Below are 20297 nucleotides of genomic sequence, written 5' to 3'. Positions count from 1 at the left end.
TAAGATGTGTTGACATTGATTACTTCAATGACAACACATCTCTTTTGTAAAGTATCTCCAATCGGAATAATCCCATTGGCCATCGACTTTTTGTTGATGCCAATCTCCCAAACATGTCGGAGGTTCTGGAACTTATTGTTGCATGCCAAACTGTAGTTTCGCATGGTCACTCTGGTGCATCTCCATAGTAGTGAATCAGATGATTGGTGTTTTTGCTGTCCAAACTACAGCATCGTCGTGGTTAACCTGATGGTCAAGACCCAAATTTGACCTCCAGATAAACTGTATAAGAATTTGGCATGATTAAAGGATATGTAATTGGATAATTTTTTTAAAATCAAAAGTAGAGTTGTTTAGTAGTAATATATTGTCTGGTCCAATGTGGTATAAAAGATTGCGATAAACTACTTCAGCGTGTTTGGGACACCTGTTGTAGTTCATCCCCTGAACTAACCACCTAGATCGAAAAGTTGAAAATATATTAGTTACGGTCAGTTGTAGTATAAAGTCTAACAAATTAGAAGATTTAAGATAAACTTACTTTGTTGCATATGGGAATGTGAATGGCTTCTCGTTGACCAGAGCGAGTGACGAAATTCTTGATCAACCTCATACTTGTAGCAAATAGGCGCAAGAATAAAACGTACAACTATTTTTTTTTGGCATTTTTACACAACGAACTATATATATGGGATAAAACAATTGAAACTCAATTATATATGCCTACTTTATTTATGTTTCATAACAACAACAAATACATAATATTTACCATATTACCAGTATTTTAAGGAAATAAAAAATTACCAAATAGCTAGGACTAAGGCAGTTGAAAAAGTGTTTGGAAATTGGGAGGAGTCATACAAAGAACTTCCAAAATACTTGGTGGCACTTAAGTATTATGCTCCAGAGACTATTGTCAATTTGGAAATGTTGTTAGTGTATACCCCAAACGGGACTTGTGTTAGTGTTAATGGCATATTCCACCGGCTCTTCTGGGCGTATCAACGATACATTAAAGATTTTGCTTTCTGTAAACCTATTATACAAATTTATGATACATGGTTGTACGGGAAATATAAAGGAACGCTACTCATGGCAATGGCACAAGATGGAAACAACAACATTTTTCCAATCGCCTTTGCACTAGTTGAAGGGGAGACTATTAGGGGATGGCACTTTTCCTAAAAAAATCTTTGATTGCACATTGCTCCTCAGCCTAACTTATGTTTGATCTTAGACATACACCCATCAATTGTGAGTGCATATAAAAACATTGATAATGGTTGGCAGAATCCTCCTTTAACGCATGTCTACTGCATTAGACATATCACTCAAAATTTCACGCGGGAGATCAAAGACAAAACGCAACGGAAGAAGGTTGTCAATGCATGGTATGCATTAACAGAACCTTCTTTCAAACACTACCGCGAAGACATTAGATTGTCAAACGCAGATGTTGTAAGGTGGATCGATAATACTTCATTGAAGAAGTGGACTAGGGAATACGACAACGGTCAACGATGGAGCCATATGACAATAAATCTTGTGGAATCAATGGACTCTGTCTTCAAAGGAATCTGGAACCTACCAATTACCACTTTAGTGCAAGCAACCTATTTTAGGCTAGGGGAACTGTTTGAAATCATTTGTTCCAAACGGAGTCCAGTGTTATAATTTGGGCAGTTGTTCAGTGATACTTCAATGAAATTCATTAAAGAAGAAGTTGCCAAAGCTAACACACATGTGGTCATAGTGTTTGACCGTACTAAAGGTTGGTACAATATTGCTAAGTAAATGGATCACAATGAAGGCATATCGAGGGGACACTATCTAGTGGAACTAGATAGAGGTCGGTGGGACCGCGAAAGTTCCAAGCCTTTCGTATGCCCTGCTCCCATGTCATATCGACATGTTCAAAGGTTTGACAGGATCCTTCCAAATTACTATCCGCCCTTTACAAAGTCATAAACTTATGCAATATTTACAAAATTATCTTTTCGGTGGTAGCAAAAGAGGATTATTGGCCTGCATATCAAGGGGCCATACTCTAGCACAATGAAATGATGCGAAGAAAGAAAAAGGGGCGCCAAAACAGCACCCGTATTCAAACCAAAATGGATACGGAGAACAAAATGGTTAGATCAGGTAGTTCATGTCGCCAACCCGGTCATAATCGTACAAACTATCCCAATATTAGACCAAGCACAACAATATAATTTTAATTGTAACCCTTTTGCTTTATATTAAAAACCATATTCATTTCATAAATATCATAAGATTCAATTACAATAACTTGAAAACAACAATTAAACAAAAATTTAAACAAAAATTAAACAATAATTAAACAACAACACAAATAACTACAACAATAAAATAACATCACAAACAAATACAAGAAATAAACAACATAACTATGTGATTACAACCATCAAAACAATTTTGTGAGAAGTATACATCATCATGTGAACGTCTCTGTCAGTTTTAACATTCACCTAGAAACAAACTTCTCCATTTTGGTTGAACGTGGTATCAAGTCATTGAATTCTTCTAATCTTTTCACTCTCTGTAATTTCTCCATCTAACTAACAGTTTAAGGTCCTGTTAAGATGTTTGAATGTATCTACATTCTAAAGTTGGATCTTCATCGGAGGTTGCACTGCTGAAAAAATTAAATTGACATTTCTCTTGTGAATATAAGGACACATATATGAAGATATTTTAAATAAAAATAGAAGGAGAATGAAGAAAAACGGAAGGAGATAATAAGAAGATGTGTGAAAAATTATGGGAGGGTGGTGTTGTATTTATAGATGGAGTGTAGGAGCAGTAGCCACATGCATTGGTGCCCCCACTGAATGGACTATGCATGCGCCATTGCATGTGGCGCATAGAACATGCATGCGCCACTCCTAGTGGCGCCATAGGCAAGCATGCGCCAATGTCAATGGCGCCTATGTAGAAAAGTTTCATTGCATGCGCCAATGCAAATGACACATGTGTTACTTTTTTTTGGAAAAGTGGTTATATTGATAAATATTTTGAAACAATGGTTATTTCGGAAATATATTTGAAAAACTTGGTTATTTTTAAAAAAAATCTCATTTTGTTAAGATGACTAATAAAATATAAAAAAATGGATATTGTTTGAGATTAAAGGTAATGCACTATTGGTGTAAAATAGTTTTACACCATCATTCAATAGAGTTTTAACATTCAACCATGTCATGTGAGTATTTTAAAAATAAAAATGTGACTTGACGGGATACACGTCCCTCATTGGTTGGCAATGTATAAATATTTTACATTGTTAGTGTATATTCCTTTTTCTCATATCGTTAAAAACTTTTATATAATTTTTTATCAATAAAAATATAATAATTAAAAAATGAGTCAGAATCTGTTGACACCAGATGCAAAGTCTAAAAATCTTACACCAAATCTCAACCGTTAATAAGAATAAATGAAACTGTCATATAAGTAGCCTATTTTTAGGGGGGAAATATTTTTTTTATTCATTTAATATGATTGTTTGATTCAACCTTATTAATGATTAAGATTTTGAGTAAGTCTTTTAAATTTACACCTGATTTCAACGAAAATTAACTCTTAAAAAATATAATAAAAATACATTGTTAAAAAAAAGTAAAACAAATCCATAAAAAGGAAGAAAAACTAAATTTTGTTTTTTTAGAGGATAGTTTATTGTTAGATTATGTATTAATTTATTTTTTGACTGGAATTTTACGTCTTTTTCTTTTGCTTTGGAGTTGTCCCTTAAAAATAAGAAGAAAATAAAAGATTAATTTCGTTTTATTAAGAAACAAATAAAAAAGATAAAAATGTGGGTTCATTTTTTAAAAACTTTATATAATTTTTTCTTAATAAAAAGTTATTATTAAGAAAAATTAAAAAATCATATTATTAATAAAAATTAAAGGGAACAATAACTTTCTTTTTATTTTAGTAAAAACTTTTGCATAATTTTTACATAATTAATAGAAAAAAAGTTTAAGAAATTTCAGATAGTTAGTGTTAGAAAAATTAATTTTAATTAAATAAATAAACTAGTATAGTTGAACATTCCTTTAATAATTTAATGAAAAACTAAAAATTGTTGGAAGAAAGTTTTGGGTAGGTGTGGAGAAAATGTTTAAGTATTTGGGAGAGGATAGAAATTTTTTGGGAAAGAGAATGTTACTTGTATTATTGAGTATTTATATTTTTTTGGCTTTATAGAAACTCAAGTATATCACATTTATAATAGTGGCATTCCTAAATCAACGACTAAGATCTTGCCACCACAAACTTAATCTAATGGCTATAAATCACTCTCTATAATCTCCTCTATTATTCTACAAAAATCCTAACTTTTCCTTATCTTCATCTCCCTTGACTTTGTAGCCTTGTGGTTGCTCAATGTAGACTCCTTCGTCATGGACTCCCTTTAAGAAGGCTGACTTGACATCCATTTGATGTATCTTTCACTTGTTTTGAGCTACCAATGAAATGATTGGTTTGACAGTTTCTAATCGAGTAATTGGAGTGAATACCTCATCATAGTCGATGTCGACTATTTATTTGTATCCTTTTGCCACAAATCTTGCCTTGTATCCTTCAACTTCTACTTTAGAGTTCTCATTTTCCTTATACACCCATTTCACATTGATCGCCTTATGCCATTTTAGAAGTGAGGCTACTTTCCATGTGTCATTCTTCTTTATCGAATTGATCTCTTTGTCCATGGTAGTTTTCCAAGTCTTATTCTCCAATGCTTCTTGGAAGTTCATGGGCTCGTAATCCGCAAATAGACAAAAATCAGTAAGGTTATCTTGATTTTCAATAACCTCATAAATATCTTGCAAACATCTAAAGTGAAAAATCCTTTCACTTAAGCTTTCTCCTTCTTCAGAACTCGGGGTCGATGAAGCCAACGGGGTAGCACGATCTTATTTTGGTTCCTCTAGTTCCATATTCTTCATATTATGGAAAGAAGTTGTAGTCTTCATTACTCAATCTCTAATCCCATTCTCTATTTTCATCGAAGATGAAATTTTGAATGATGATAGTCTTCCCTGTATCAGGACTATAGAGCTTGTAGCCTTTGGAATTGTCATGGTAACCAATGAAATTGTACTTTTCGCTTTTTTCATCCATTTTGCTTTTTTTCTCGTCAGATACATGAGCGTGAGATATGCTTCCAAAGACTCTTAGATCAGAAATTCTAGGCTTTTTCCATTACATGGTTCCTGTGGTGTCTTTTGATCAGTCTCCAATTCTACTTGTTTTCTGGCACTCACTCGACACAATTTCATGAAGTCGGTAACACATTATTCTACCTGTTTTGTTATTCTGTTTAGTAAATTAGATGTTTGCGTTTTTATTTCAGTTTGATAATTATCTTTGGTTTGCATCATTATACTCCATTTTATGTCTCCTTGTGGTAGTTTTATTGGTTTCAGGTGTAAACAAGAATACCCAGGGACTCGCCAAGGGAATCGGACGTTCCGGGCTCGTCGGAAGAAGAAATTTTCCGGTACAGTAGCCCTGACACGGCCACCTGTGTTGCCCAACACGGCCCGTGTCAGGAGAAGAGGAACCATGGGCAAAAACAGAGAGTTGACACGGGTGCCCGTGTCAGCCACCCTGGAAGGGACGTGTTGGACCATTGAAGCCAGACAGCCAACACGGTCGGTCGTGTTGCCTAACACGACCAGTGTTGGCTTGGACACCTCATTTTCTAATTTTTGTTGTATTTTAGCACGGCCGATCCCAGAGGGTATTTTGGGAATTTGCTAAATCAAATATTGGGTCAGGAACTATTTAGGGGATTTTTGAATACAGAGAAAAGGACTTTTACACGGAGACAGATTTGGTACGATTAAGATTGAAGCGATCAAGAGTTGCGAAGAACGAAGGTCCTTCAAGAGCGGATGTGATTGAAGATCAACGGGATTCCCTTACTCTTGTAATGTCTAAATTTTATATTGTATATTATTTGAATAATATGAGTGGCTAAATCCCCAATACCAGGGGGTGTCCCTAAATTGATGTGTAATGACTTTGAATTGTTAATTTCCTTAATATATGGTTAACAATTTATGGGATTGCAATTGTTAAGGTTTTTGTACAATGAAGCTATAGTAGATATCACCTAGGGCTAGGGATACCCTATGGTTACCGGTTTTATCTTGTTAATTTGTACGACTTGGTTTCATTATAATCGCCCAATGACTTAGAGATTATAATGAATGACCAAATCTTTCCCTCTGAGGTCTTGGGGGGAAATAATTTTAAGATCCGGTAATTGCTCATTTTGAACTATTTAAAGAGATATACATTCAAGGTCATTGTAGGAGAGATTCATATACCATCCTTGACATATTATTATAAACTGTGAAAAAAATTTATTCCGCTTTGTTTTCTAATTCCCTTATATAGTGACTTTTTACAAAACCCCAATTACTTGTTTTGTTCAATTAAATCACAATTTAAACTTGTATTGTTGCATAGTCCTCGAGATCGGTCTTTGGGAAACATCCCTATTATTACTACATTGGCAAAATAGTACACTTGCTATTTTCCCAATCAAGTTTTTGGCACCGTTGTCGGGGATTGCCAAATATAAAGTTTAAATTATTTCAACTGAATTTTTTTTGCTCTGCAACTAAAATTTATTTTCTGTTATTTTAATAATTTATTTCGATTAATATCAACTAATTTGTGTATGATATTTGTATGCGAGGTAAGGCCTCAGCTGATTTTCCTTTTGACACAGAAATTGAAAGAACCTTGCGGGCAAGACTCAGACAAGCTCGATTGGCAAGACTGGAATCAGACGAAGAACAACCTTCCATTCATCCAGGTTCAGATTCAGGTTCAGAGAGAGAGATCGAAATAATGGGGGGAAATCCACCACCACCAGAAAGACTATTGGGTGACTACGGAGGTGCAAATGCACCAACTGACAGATTAACAATTGTCAACCAACCATTGAACGTGGAAAATTTCCAGTTACATCCTAGTACTATTAATCAACTTGAAAGGAAACATTTCACTGGAAAGGTAAATGAAGACGCAAACAAGCATCTACAGAGGTTTCTGACCATGAGCAACACTCTAAAAATTGATGATCACACCAAAGAAGCTAAGAAGTTGAGAATGTTCTCGTTCACCTTAGTGAAAGAAGTCGAAGAATGGTTTTATTCTCTACCATCCGATAGCATCACATCTTGGGAAGAGATGGAAAAAACCTTCCTGAATGACTATTTTCCAGCGTCGGTTTTTCTGTGGAAGAGGTATAAAATTCTGAATTTTAAGCAGAAGGACGGGGAAACTTTGGGAGACGCCTACAAGAGATTCAAGAGAGTCTTGGTCGCCTGCCCAACTCATAATATGGATCCAACCAAACAGATGCAGATGTTTATGAATGGTCTCAAAATAAAGACCAAACAGTTGATTGATACTGCAGCCGGTGGCTCTACTAATTTCTCAACAGCCACCGGTATCAAGAAGATCATTGAAGTTATTGCTGCTAATGAGCACTTGGAGTTGTGCGATAGATGTCAAAGTAAACTAGAAGGGGTTATCGATTTAAAGCTAGAAACCAATAAAATATGTATCAAAGATACTATAGTTGCTGAAGTTGAGAAGAAGCTGAAGGCGATGAATATAGGCACCCAACAGGTGGCACAGGTCCAACCGGCTCCTACTGTCTATTGTGAGATTTGTAATGGTCTGCACCAAACGGTGTATTGTTTTGCAACTCCTCAACAAGTGGAGGAAATCAAATTTTTGAATCAGAATAATCCCTATTCCAACACGTACAATCCGGGTTGGAAGAATCATCCCAACTTCTCATGGAAAGACCAAAAAGGGAACGCTCCTCAACACACGCAATACCAAACTCAATATCAGCAACATCAGCAATAACAAGCCCCTAAGAAAGATGATTGGGAGATTTCCATTGAAATAATGGCAGCTCATAATGTTCAATTCCAAGAAGAAACCCGAAATAATCAAAAAAACACCACAACATCCATAAAAAATCTTGAAGTCCAGATGGGTCAAATAGGAACGGTCATTATTCCTTGTACCATTGGAGATATGTCATTCAAAAAGGATCTTATTGATCTAGGAGCAAGTGTGAGTCTCATATCATTATCCATTTACAAGAAGCTTGGTATAGGGGTTGTGCAAGATACCAGGATGACACTCTAGTTCACCGATCATTCGGTCAAGAAACCATATGGTATTGTTGAAGATGTTTTGGTGAAAATTGACAAGTTTGTATTCCCGGTGGATTTCGTGATTCTAGAAATTCCTAAAGATGAAGAGATCCCTCTCATCCTTGGGAGACTCTTTTTAGAGACGGAAAGATGCTTGATCAACATAGAAGAATGAACCATGACGCTGAAGGTTTATGATGAGGAATTAAAGATGAATGTTCGAAACATCATGAAGTACAAAGATGATATTTGTACCAGTCATACTATAGAGGTTTTGGATCAAGTGATAATGTATGATAGTCCTTTGAATGCACCACAATTACCTTTGGAGAGAGTGTTGAGTTTATTTATTTTCGACAGTAATAAATATGTGGACAACTGAGAATCCGAAGTGCTGGCCTTGTGTTCGCTGTGAATTTTGGCGAACAACCTCTGGTTTACCAAAACTTGTAGAATTGGGTTACTTGCAGGATCAACCACACAAATCCTAGGACATGTGCAGATCTAGATGGTCTTGAAGATGTCTAAAATCACTTTCATATCTTTCATTTCTGTTCTCTAAGTGTTTTACGTCGAAATATGTTGATTACAATGTTAAGTGGATGTAAATTTAACAAGATAAAGTAAATGGCGGAAAATAACTGACGAAATGTAAAGTGCCGAAAAGGATAAAGTGCAGAAAGATAAATGACTGGAAAACATAAAAGAGATTTGTAAAGAACTTTGAACTTTATAAAATGAACTTTGAAGGAATTGGTGTTTGTTTACACATACATTTTCCAAATATGACTCTTTTCTCTCACACGGGTACTTTGAGTGTTTTCAGGAATTTTGTATAAGTAATTCTTCACACCTTTTTTAGATAATAACTACCCTATATATACACAAATAACATAACTGTTATTAACGACTAAATCCTAAAACTATGACACATGGCTCTCCTCCTTTCGCCAGATGCTTCCACGCGTCTTCTGCCAAACGTCACAACCTTTTAAATTCAAATTTACTTTTAAGTCGAAATGACGTCTTCCTTCAGGATTTTTGTCGAATTATCAACATACTGCAATGTTCTCCCTATCTGTCAAAAGTGCTTTTCCTAGGTGCAAACATCTTTGTCGAAATGACGAAACTTCCATTTTGTCGAAGTGTCGAACCATACTTATTAATCAAATCGTTTCAACCCATGTCATCATTTGTCGAAAAAATCATTTCTTACACCAAATCTCATGGCGTCGAAAACGCACGTATACAAATTGCCCCCCAGCAAAGACGTTTCGACCGTTGTTCTGGAGAAACAGTCATTTGTTGTCAATCAGTGTTTTGATGCCATGCCATTTAATCTTCATTAAATGCAAGTCTGATAATCTCAATTCCCAATGCAGGTTCATCATTACACTTTCTCCACAATGTCACGTCTAGCCCACGTTCACAATCTACTTCCATCATTTCCTCACATCATGGTTTCTTTTCAACTTCCACCTCTTTATCATTTCCATCAGAAATGGCCACGTGTCCCACTAACACCATTACCATCTAAAACGTTTCAACATCTTCTTCCTATAAATACCCATAAACCTTTTCTTTAAACCCTTTTACGTTTCAGATTTCCTTTTTTCATACCCATTTCTCAAGCTTTTCACATTTTCTGAGAAATCTTCTTCAATTTTTTCCAGCAATGGCGCCTCAAAAACCCTCAAGCAGTAAACACTCCAAGAAGAAACAAGACTCATCTTTTCCTCCTGTGCATGATTTAAAAGGGCCAATGACCATTGGAAATCAACAGTATGTTCCGGAACCTCCAAATGAAAAGGAAAAAGACTGCATCTATAAATCTCAGGTACTAATCCCTGTTCTTATTTCTGGAAATTATCACGCTATGTTAGGTCCCCTTCCAAATCCAGAGATTAAACCAGAGCGTTTAAGAGAATTTTTTCCATCTTACTTTCACACAAAACCCATAGGCGCTTGAAGAAAACCTCAGCCTAAAGAGAAAGTTGTAGAACAAAAAGATTCATCGAGTTCGACGGATATTGGAGAGTTGGACTTAACCTATTTGAATTTTCCCAGGATATTTAGAACCTGCCCATGGTCGAAAGATCCTTCTGACTACGTATCTTGGTTAGATAAAATCGAAAAAGTTAAAGGGTCTTTTTGGAAAGAAGTAGGCATTTTCGACCTTATCCAGTTGTCGAGAGTAGGACCCAATATCTGCCCAAATATGCTTTTGGCTTCTCTCTACTTTTGGGATAGTACTTACAACACCTTTCACCTTCCTTGTGGGATGGTTACGTCTACCCTTTTCGACGCAGCAGCCATTGTTGGTCTTCACCCCAATGGTATAGATTTCGACCCTACTGTCTTAAGTGAAGATACCATTGCTTTCGAGACTAGCCTTGCACCCTACTCCTTATTCATGTCCTATTACCATGATAAGAGTACCACTGAAGTTTTAGATGTCGAACATATAGCCTTTTTGACACTATGGCTGTCCAAATATGTGTTCTGTTCTCGCTCTCTTCAAGTTGCCAAGAGATTTATCACCATAGCCAATCAGCTTCATGCAGGCACGAAACTATGTTTGAGCGAAATGATTCTGGCGAATCTCTATGAATCTCTGAGCGAGAGCGTACATTTCTTAAAGAACACCAAAACCCAAGGGAAAATAAACTTATCAGGACCTTTTTGGCTCTTGCAACTATGGCTCAATGCCACCTTTGAAGCCAGTCTTCCTGTAGCACCAGAAATAGATGAAGAAGAAGTAAACAATAGGACTGTCGAATGGCCAAGATTAGTGCTACTAACGCCAACTGATGAAGGAATCAGCCTTCGACAAGCTTTTAAAAGCTATGTTATGATGTTTGCTAAAAGTCATCAATTTACTTCGACCATGGCACCTTTTGCTGATAGAAAAATCGGACCTAAGTGGTTTACCCAACAACTGCCCTTGGAGATGCAAAAGGACGAAAACACATTTCTGAATGTTTGGGAATCGTTCTTGACCCCTAGGCTCCTTTTTTCTTATCGTAACACCACTAAAAACCAAATTGCTTTGATAGTTTATCAACCCAACCTTGTTTCTAGACAATTTGGTCTAATCCAAATCAAACCTCAACCTATATTCCCCAAAAAGGGGTCCATCATCTTTTATAACTCCCTTCACACTGAAGACGAAGGCAAAGAGCTGTCGAAGAAACTAGCTGATGCTTCTCTCGACATTCGACCAGTTATTTTTCGACCATCATTCTTATGCACTCCTGAGTTTGATGAATGGTGGAAGGATTACTATTCCAACAAATTTTTTGACGTAGCTACTTTTGCTACACATTTGACAAATGCTTTCGCTTTTGTGCAGGATCGGACCAAAAAAGGTATTCCACGACATATTAAGGAAATACAGAAATTTCAAAAATATTTTGAAACTGCGTATAGACCTGATGATCTTAGTCGAACCGTATGCGAAGCAGCGGCCGAATTAAAACGTAAATTGACAGAGAAGTTTAAAAAACTGTCATTGCCTTCCAATCTTTCACCAGAGGCGCGCTATGACCTGGCTTTCAATTGTCATCCACCAAAGTTTCCTCCTTTGCCAACTGCTGACTTTGGGGTGGCGTTTGGTTTTCCACTTCCAGACTGGTTCCTTTGTGGGGATTTTATGAAAATTCTTCGTCAAAAGTATCAAAAACCTGCTGAGCGTGTGGTTCCGACTAAGTATCATCTGGGCGAATATCCAGGACACCTTCATATTGGAATAGAACACGTTCGCGTGGAAGATACCATTCTTGAAGGTGTTCACAGAAAAATATGATTTTTCTTTCTGTTATTCTAACTGTCTTATCATGTATCTCTTATATTTGTTTCTGAATTTTCTTTCTTTCCTTAGCCGTGAAGATCCCTGCTAAGAAAGCTGCTGTCGAAGCGTCGCCCAGTACTGCTAAGAAGCCTTCGACAAAGGTACAACACTTTTTTTCTTATTATTTTCCTTCCATTATTCAAAACTAACTGGCTTTGGCCTGTATGACTAGGTAAGTCGAAAACCCTCAACAATCCAAAAGAAGAAGAGTGAAGAGGAGAGAAAAGAGGATAAAGTCCCTAGTGAAGAGTCTGGTGATGAATCTCCAGAGTTAATCCCTCCCCCTCAGAAGAAAAAGAAACTCACGAAGGTCTCTTCCCAAAGGTCCATTGTTAACCCAATCAGGAAGGATTCTGCCAGTACTTCTCCTGCCAAGCCTCAGTCGAAAGATATGGGGAATGGGAAATCCGGTTTTAATACTGAAATTCCTGAGGTAATTTTTTTTTTTATTTCGACAGCATATGTTTACCTTTCCTACATCTTTTCTTCTAAATCTTAGAATTTATTTTTAGGAACAAGTGGCTGTCGAAAAAACGCCTGAGAAAATTTTGGAGGAAACAGCCCCAGAGGAAGATGTCCCCACAAGTGACCATGATATGCAAACCGTAGAAGAATTCGACACTACAGTGGGTGACGCCTCTGAAGATGAATCTCCTCCTCATCCAGGATTGCATGTTGCACCTCAGGGTGATGATATTGAAATGGAGGTTGTAGTCGAAGATGATCCTGAAGATGGAGCTGCCAGAGATGGGGACAACCAGTCGAAACGAACAGAGGTTGAGCGTATTTCGACGCGAAACACTCCACCTGCTTCTGACCGGGCCCAAGGGAGTGGCAAATCAACTGGTTCGACCAGTTTCTCTCGCGAGGAGCTTGAAAATCTCAAAGTGCAAAGACCTTTGGAGTATCTGAAAGCCATGCTTAGCACCCGTTTTAATTTTCAGGATTCTTCGCAGAGTAGTTCGACCACTTCTGGGGCAACTTCTGAAGCACCATCACTTGGCAGCCTCCTGACCAAGATCAAAACGAAAATCCTTGATGTCGATTTGTTTAAAGTCTTGGAAGAGAATTCCCTTGCTCAAATTGGTCTTAAGAAAATCTTGAAGCAAGTGAATGTTTTGGAAACTTCTGCTGAGATTGGAAGTTTCGTGATGGAGTTGATGACTCTCATTGACTTGGCCACTGCAGATCTCCATCGTCAAAGGGATCTTACCGCTCAAATCTCCTCCAAGTCTGAAACTCAAACTGCTGAATGGGATGCCGTTTCGACTTCGACTGACAAAGTTTCAAAATTGCAAAAGCTCTCTGAAACGTATGTTGAAGAAGTTGCTGCTTGCAATGACAATATTCAAAAATGGAAAACACAGATAGCAGCACTTCAAGAAAAGATCTCTCAAGAGGAGAAACGTAAGGCATCCATTCAGCAACCCAAGCAGAGCGAGATTGACGAAGAATTGAGGGTGGGTATTCGACATGCAGAGAAAGCCCATCAACTTAGTCAGGAGATTGAGACTCTCTCTACTCACAAAAGTCTTTGTGATCATCGACTCCAACTCCAGAGGCAGAAGTTCGCCACTTTGAAGGAAACTTTTGCCAATTTTAATTTTTAGTCGAATTTATTTAGCAACTCTCAGCCCTTTGAGGCTTTCTTTGTAATAACTTTTGAATGCCATTTTTATTTGGCCCATCTTATCACAATTATGTTTTGCACTTATTCTGTTACTACTTTTACTTCCTGCAATATAGGCTTATATTTTTTCAAATACTTGCCATTTATTCTTAGGATTCTCTTATCCTTCTCTATTTCTTCTATTTCATACGCGCCGTTTGAAAATGTTCTCAAGACCTGGAAAGGTCCCTCCCATTTAGGAGACCACTTTCCCATTAATTTATCCTTTCGATCCATAGGAAGGATTACTTTCCACACAAGATCACCTATTAAGAAGGTCTTGAATCTTACTTTCTTGTTGTAAAATCTTTCGACTCTCTCCTTTTGTCTTCTTATTAGGTCTAGCGCGCGCAGCCTTTCTTCGTCTAAATCAACTAGTTCGTCCATCATCATACTCCAATATGTATCTGATGGGATTTCATGATGCCTTTGCACTCTGACTGACTGCAGATATATTTCGACTGGCAAAACTGCATCGTGTCCGTAAGTCAACTTGAATGGAGTCGAATTCGTTGCCTCTTTGGGGGACGTTCGACAAGCCCACAAGGCTTGATCCAAAGTCTTATGCCAATTTCTAGGCTTTTTCCCCACATGCTTCTTAATCAAGTTTATCACTACCTTGTTGGCTGCTTCAACTTGCCCATTTGCTTGAGCGTAGTAAGGTGTCGAAGTAAGGAGCTTAAAACCTGTTTCTTGTGCAAACTTCTGCATGTTTTTACCGGTGAACACAGATCCTTGATCTGTTGTTATTGTCTCAGGTATCCCAAATCTGTAGATTATGTATTTTTGGATAAAGTCTATGACTGCTTCTTGATCCACATTCGCCAATGGTATGGCTTCGGTCCATTTTGTGAAATAGTCTATCCCAACCAAAATGTACCTTTGCCCTTTTGAGGAAGCTGGTCGAATCTCCCCGATCAAGTCCAACGCCCATCCTCTGAATGGCCAAGGTTTTATAATTGAGTGCAACTCACTTGCAGGGACATGAGGTATGCCTGCATGTACTTGACATTCCTGACAACCTTTTGCGAATTCGACACAATCTTTCAGCATTGTTGGCCAATACATTCCTTGTCGAAATAAAAGCCACTTCATTTTGTGACCTGCTTGGTGCGCGCCACACGCTCCACTGTGTACATTCGACAAGGCTATGTAGGCTTCGTCCTCACTCAGGCATTTCAACAAAACTCCTTCTGCAGTCTTTTTGAACAATTCATTTCCCAAAAGTACGTAACTCAAAGCTCTGTATTTTACCTTTCTTTCCGCTTTCTGATTTGGGTCTTGTAGATAATCCTTGACAGGCTTTCTCCAGTCTGTTATTCCTGAATCATCTATGTTGAATATCTCGAAGTTTTCTTCGTCACCGTATCCTAATCTTATTGACTCTAGATCTGATGGGGACAACTTGGTGGACACGACTCTTCTTCTGACTTCAATGGCTTCTTCTAACTTTTCCTTCGACACTTTGTATCCGGACGCTAGTTGAGCAAGATCATTCGCTTCTTGATTCTTCAACCTGGGAATGTGCCTGAAGACGACGTTGTCGAATGCTTTGAGAAGTCTATTGGCTATTACAAAGTACATGATTAAATTTTCTTTCACGCACTTATACTCTTTCGTCAACTGCTTTATTACCAGTTCGGAATCACCCATTATTTCGACTCTCGTTGCCCCCAATTTCAACAAGATTTCAAGTCCAGCGATCAAAGCTTCGTATTCTGCTTCATTATTTGAACACAGACTTTCAACTTTGTACTTGAATTTTGTTGGAATTTTTTCAGGAGAAATAATCAACATCCCAACGCCCGTTCCGTTTTTATGACTGGAACCGTCGAAGTACAGTTTCCAAGGTTCCAGTTCGACGTATTCCACGTCTTCGTTTATAGAGTGGTCCGCTATGAAATCAGCGACCACTTGTCCTTTCACTGCTTTTAAAGGCAGATATTTCAAGGAGTATTCTGTTAAAGCTAAAGCCCACTTTCCAATTCGACTATGTAAAATAGATTTAGATAACATATACTTTATTACGTCGAAATGGGAAGAAATATATACATCGACAGGTTTTATATAATGCTTTAGTTTGATACAAGAGAAATATACACACAGGCATAACTTTTCTATAATGCTATATCTAGTTTCGGCATCGTTCAGGACTCTACTGAGATAATAAATGGCCCTTTCGACGCCATTCTCATCTTCTTGACACAACATACTTCCTAATGTTTTGTCTGATGCCGAAATGTACAATCTCATATTTCTTTTTCTGCAAGGAGACATCAGGATTGGGGGATTAGCCAGGTACTCCTTGATTTTGTCGAAAGCCGCTTGCTGTTCTTGCCCCCATGCGAAGTCTTCTTTCTTTAGTCGAAGTAGAGGAGAGAAAGCTTGTGTCTTCCCACTGAGGTTGGAGATGAATCTTCTGAGAAAGTTGATTTTCCCTAGCAGAGACTGCAACCCCTTTTTGGTTGATGGCGCTTTCGCTTCCATTATGGCCTTGGCTTTATTTTCGTTTATTTCGATCCCCTTCTTATGGACCACAAAGCCTAAGAAATCGCCCGCCTGCACACCAAAAGCACATTTAAGTGGGTTCATTTTCAAACCAAACTTCCTCATCCTTTCAAAGGATTGTCGAAGATGATCTATATGATTTTTTCCTGAAACAGACTTAATCACAATGTCGTCAATATACACTTGCATGAAAGTTTCGATGAAATCATGAAAGATGGAATTCATGGCACGTTGGTAAGTCGCTCCAGCGTTCTTTAAACCAAAAGGCATTACTACCCATTCGTACGTTCCTATGGCTCCAGGACAACGGAAAGCCGTTTTAGGAACGTCTTCTTCAGCGATAAAAATTTGGTTATAGCCAGAGTATCCGTCTAGCATACTTAAGTACTCATGGCCGGCTGCAGAATCTATGAGCATTTCTGCCACTGGCATAGGATATTCATCCTTTGGGGTAGCCGAGTTTAAGTCTCGAAAATCAATACATACCCTAAGTTTGCCATTTTTCTTAATTACTGGAACAATATTTGCAATCCATTCGACATACCTGGTTGTGCGGATGAACTTGCATCTTAGAAGTCTTTCGACCTCTTCTTTTATTTTCGACAGGATTTCTGGTGCGAAGCGTCTCGGAGTCTGCTTTACTGGCTTCTTCCCTTCCATTATTGGCAACTGCATTTCGACCAGACTTCTGTCAAGACCAGGCATTTCGTCATAATCCCATGCGAAGCAATCTTTGAATTCTTTCAGCAACTGGACTATTTCGACCTTGAACTGGGGGTCCATTTTTGCGCTTATGTACGTTGGCCTATGTTTTGCCCCCGCTCCTATGTTTATCTCTTCTAAAGGATCCTGCGCCACCATCTTCTCGTTAGTTGACACTGGATCTTTTTCGAACCCCAGAGGTTCGTCGTCGTAAATGGCGTCAAGCTTTTGGTGTTGCCATCCGCCCATTTGGTTGGTGACATGATCTTCCGCAACGTCTTCTTGAGGACATTGTTTGTTGGAGTTCTCTTGGTTGGCTTCGACAGCCATATTTTTTACCTCAGCCTCAAGGGCCTCTTTTAGTTTGTTTTCGGCTATGTAAGCCGTAATCTTTTCGATCGCTGATTGTTCACTCGTCATCGTCAAATTCACTACCCCATCCCGTCGGCGCTATATGAGTGGTTCCCCATATGTAAGTTTCGCCAATCACTTCTTTATCCCACTGGAAACCATGCGTTGGATGTAGGTACATGGAGCAATAGGCATTGTCTGTCGTCTTCAAGTCGAATTCTGCCGGGCTGCAGGGAGGTATATGAGCCAGGTTTTTGTCGAAGCTTTGGCTGTTGACAGTGTTTACCTCGGTCATGAAGTAGCTTTGGTCAGCCTCGATGTTTTCGACGATTCCATCTGGCCTCCATATGGCTATCCGCTGGTGCATTGAAGAGGGTACAGCTCCTACGCCGTGAATCCATTCCCTACCAAGCAGCAGGTTGTAGTTGGCTTTCGAAGCGATGACTATGAACATTGTAGGTCTTGTTATGGTTCCTACAGTTAAGTTCACTTGGATGACTCCCATAGTTGTCCCTATCTTCCCTTCGTAATTCGACAGCACCATGTTGTGAGGCTTCGCGTCCGAATCGTCTTTTCCAATCTTCTTCAGCATGTAGTGGGGCATCAAATTCACTGCCGCTCCCCCGTCCACCAGTATCTTATTCACGCCGACATTTTCCACCTTTCCTTTTATAAACAGAGGTTTCAAATGCGCTTTCATGGAGTCGTCTGGTCTTTCGAAAAAAGCGTTCTGCTCTTCGACGCATCCGTTGTTCATCACATAGTAGCAGACGGGCTTGTGTGCCATTGTTTCTTCCTCCATTTCGTCTCCTTCATCCTCAATTTCCATGACTCTATCATAGTCTCTAGGGAGAACAGAGACCACGTTGCAAATCACGTTGAAGGATGCCTCTGAGTCAGAGTTAAAACTGTCGGTTACTTCATCATCTTCCTGCATCTTCTCTTTCGACGCCACCGATTCGACAACTCTGCTAGGATTGATCTGGAGGGGAGTCTCTTTCCTGCTCCTTGTCTGACGATTGTTGCTAGATTCTGCTTCGTTTGGACCATTCATGTTCTTTTTCGCCATCTCTATTTCTGCCCTCTTCTGCCTTTGGAACCTCCTCCATTGGGACCTGGACATGGGATTTTTGCCTTTGTAATTCTCTGACGGGTATGGTCTTGGCTTGTGTTTTTCCATTTCCTTCTTGCCCTCCATCGACGCGCCTCTCTGAACCTCGAACTTTCCCCATTTCTTCTGCCCCTGGGCGTCCCTAATGGGTTGAACCCATTTGTCGTCCGTCGCTTTGTCAGATGGTTTATAGGTGTTCTGGCGTCTCTCTCCGTGCCTCCACTGGTGGTGATCACTTCTCCTTGGGTCATATCTCACTGTTCCCCAATTCTCTTTCCTTTTGGTCTTATCCACCGCTTCCAGGTTGGTTGCTGCCTTCCTGTCGAAGACTGCGCTGCAGCGTGGGCACAACATCACTTCGGTTTTCATCCTTTGGCACCTCTTGATGAATTCCATTAAGTTTTCCTCCTCTCTAGGGTACGCCAGCCTTTGGTACTCTTTCTGACGACGCTCTTCGCCCTCTTCGACCTGGTCCTTCTGAGATATTTCTACCATATTTACCCCAACATTTTGTTCGTCGGCGATGCTTAATTCGTTCATCTTCCTGATGAGCCTCTCTTCTTCGCCTTCGACGCCTTTTGGTGTCTGGTCGAACTCTTTCTCTGGGCAACAGCACCAAGATATGGTCCTGGGACCATGTTTGCAACAGCATTTGTTCCAATTCCTTCTGGGGTCTTCCATTGTCCTACGCAGAATCCCACTGATCATGGGCTTCGAAGGACCGTTAGCGGCTTCCGCTTTGATTTTTGTGACCTCTTCACTGAAAGGCCCCATGGTGTTGACGCAGTTGGCGATATCACCTTTCTTTGCTTTGTTAGAATCAAGGCCTTCAGCAGCCTTGTTTTCAATCGCTGGGTCTTCAGTAACCCTCCCCTTCGTATTAGGGGCATGCTCAATTGCGTCGACTGTCTCCTCATTGTTTTCTGAAGAGGCATCTCCCCAACCGCTTGGTTGGATTGTGTTGATGTCGATCTGAGAGCTTGCCGGCGCGTTGTACTTCACAAGAAAATCATATTTCCCACTTGGCTGTCCCAAGCGGTCCCAATTCTCCTCTTGTCGAAACTCCACATTCTCGACAGCATTGTCACCGTCCTTCTTGTCGAAACCTTCAGTAGTTTCTATTCTTTTCTGGCTTGCGAGATCATCAGTAATCTCGACCATGTTGACATTTGCGTCGAAGCTTCCAGGGGCTTCCACCATTTCCAAATTGCCATCAGGAGCAACTTCGGCCTCCACCATGTTTACGACGGATGGTTCAGCGTAGTGGGCTTCGACTGCTTGCATAGGATTCGAGTCGATCTTCATCTGTTGTTTTGGTTTGTCACCAAACTTCAGCCTTCCGTCCCGGATAGCATTTTGAACGAGATCCCTGAAAAGGAAACAACGAGACGTCTTATGGCCCAGAAAATTATGGTATTTACAAAAACCTCTCTTTTTCTGTTGTTCCATAGGCGGTTCTTTAGCGCCTGGTGGTTTTATTAATTGACCATCTTTAACCAACAGATCGAAGATTTCGTCACATTTGGTAATGTCGAACGTATAAGTCCTTTTGGGGAACTTATCGTTGGTTTCGACTGGGTTTCCGTTCGACGGAGTTAGTACTTTGCACGAATAAGGTGGCCCTTGTTTTAGTTCTGCTAGGTCGATTTCTTGTTCGTCGAAGCTACTTGGTTCGTGTTCGTCGAACTCATCATCTTGGCGAACCCCTACGTAGGCTACCCTCTCTTTTTTATTCTTATTTGCCCTGAATTTTTCGTCCCTTAACCTTTCGACCTGTCTCACTCTATCCGCTAATTGTGCCATATCCCTCAGATACTGGGTATCTAGTTTCTTCCTTATAGAATAGTCTAGTCCCCCTGCGGCCATTTCGACCAACTCATG

At 39.3% G+C, this 20297-nt stretch overlaps 1 protein-coding gene across 1 annotated transcript; it reads left to right on the top strand.

The window, feature by feature from the left end:
• The first annotated feature begins 12466 nt into the window (after positions 1–12466).
• Positions 12467–13762, top strand: LOC127082566 (uncharacterized). The gene is made up of 2 exons (XM_051022801.1): positions 12467–12508; positions 12588–13762. The coding sequence occupies exons 1-2, from the start codon at positions 12467–12469 to the stop codon at positions 13683–13685; spliced, it is 1140 nt and encodes a 379-aa protein (XP_050878758.1). The 3' UTR covers positions 13686–13762.
• Positions 13763–20297: the final 6535 nt, after the last annotated feature.

Source organism: Lathyrus oleraceus, chromosome 5, assembly GCF_024323335.1.
Source record: "Lathyrus oleraceus cultivar Zhongwan6 chromosome 5, CAAS_Psat_ZW6_1.0, whole genome shotgun sequence".
Taxonomy (NCBI): domain Eukaryota; kingdom Viridiplantae; phylum Streptophyta; class Magnoliopsida; order Fabales; family Fabaceae; genus Lathyrus; species Lathyrus oleraceus.
This window is presented reverse-complemented; position numbering and strand designations above follow the sequence as displayed.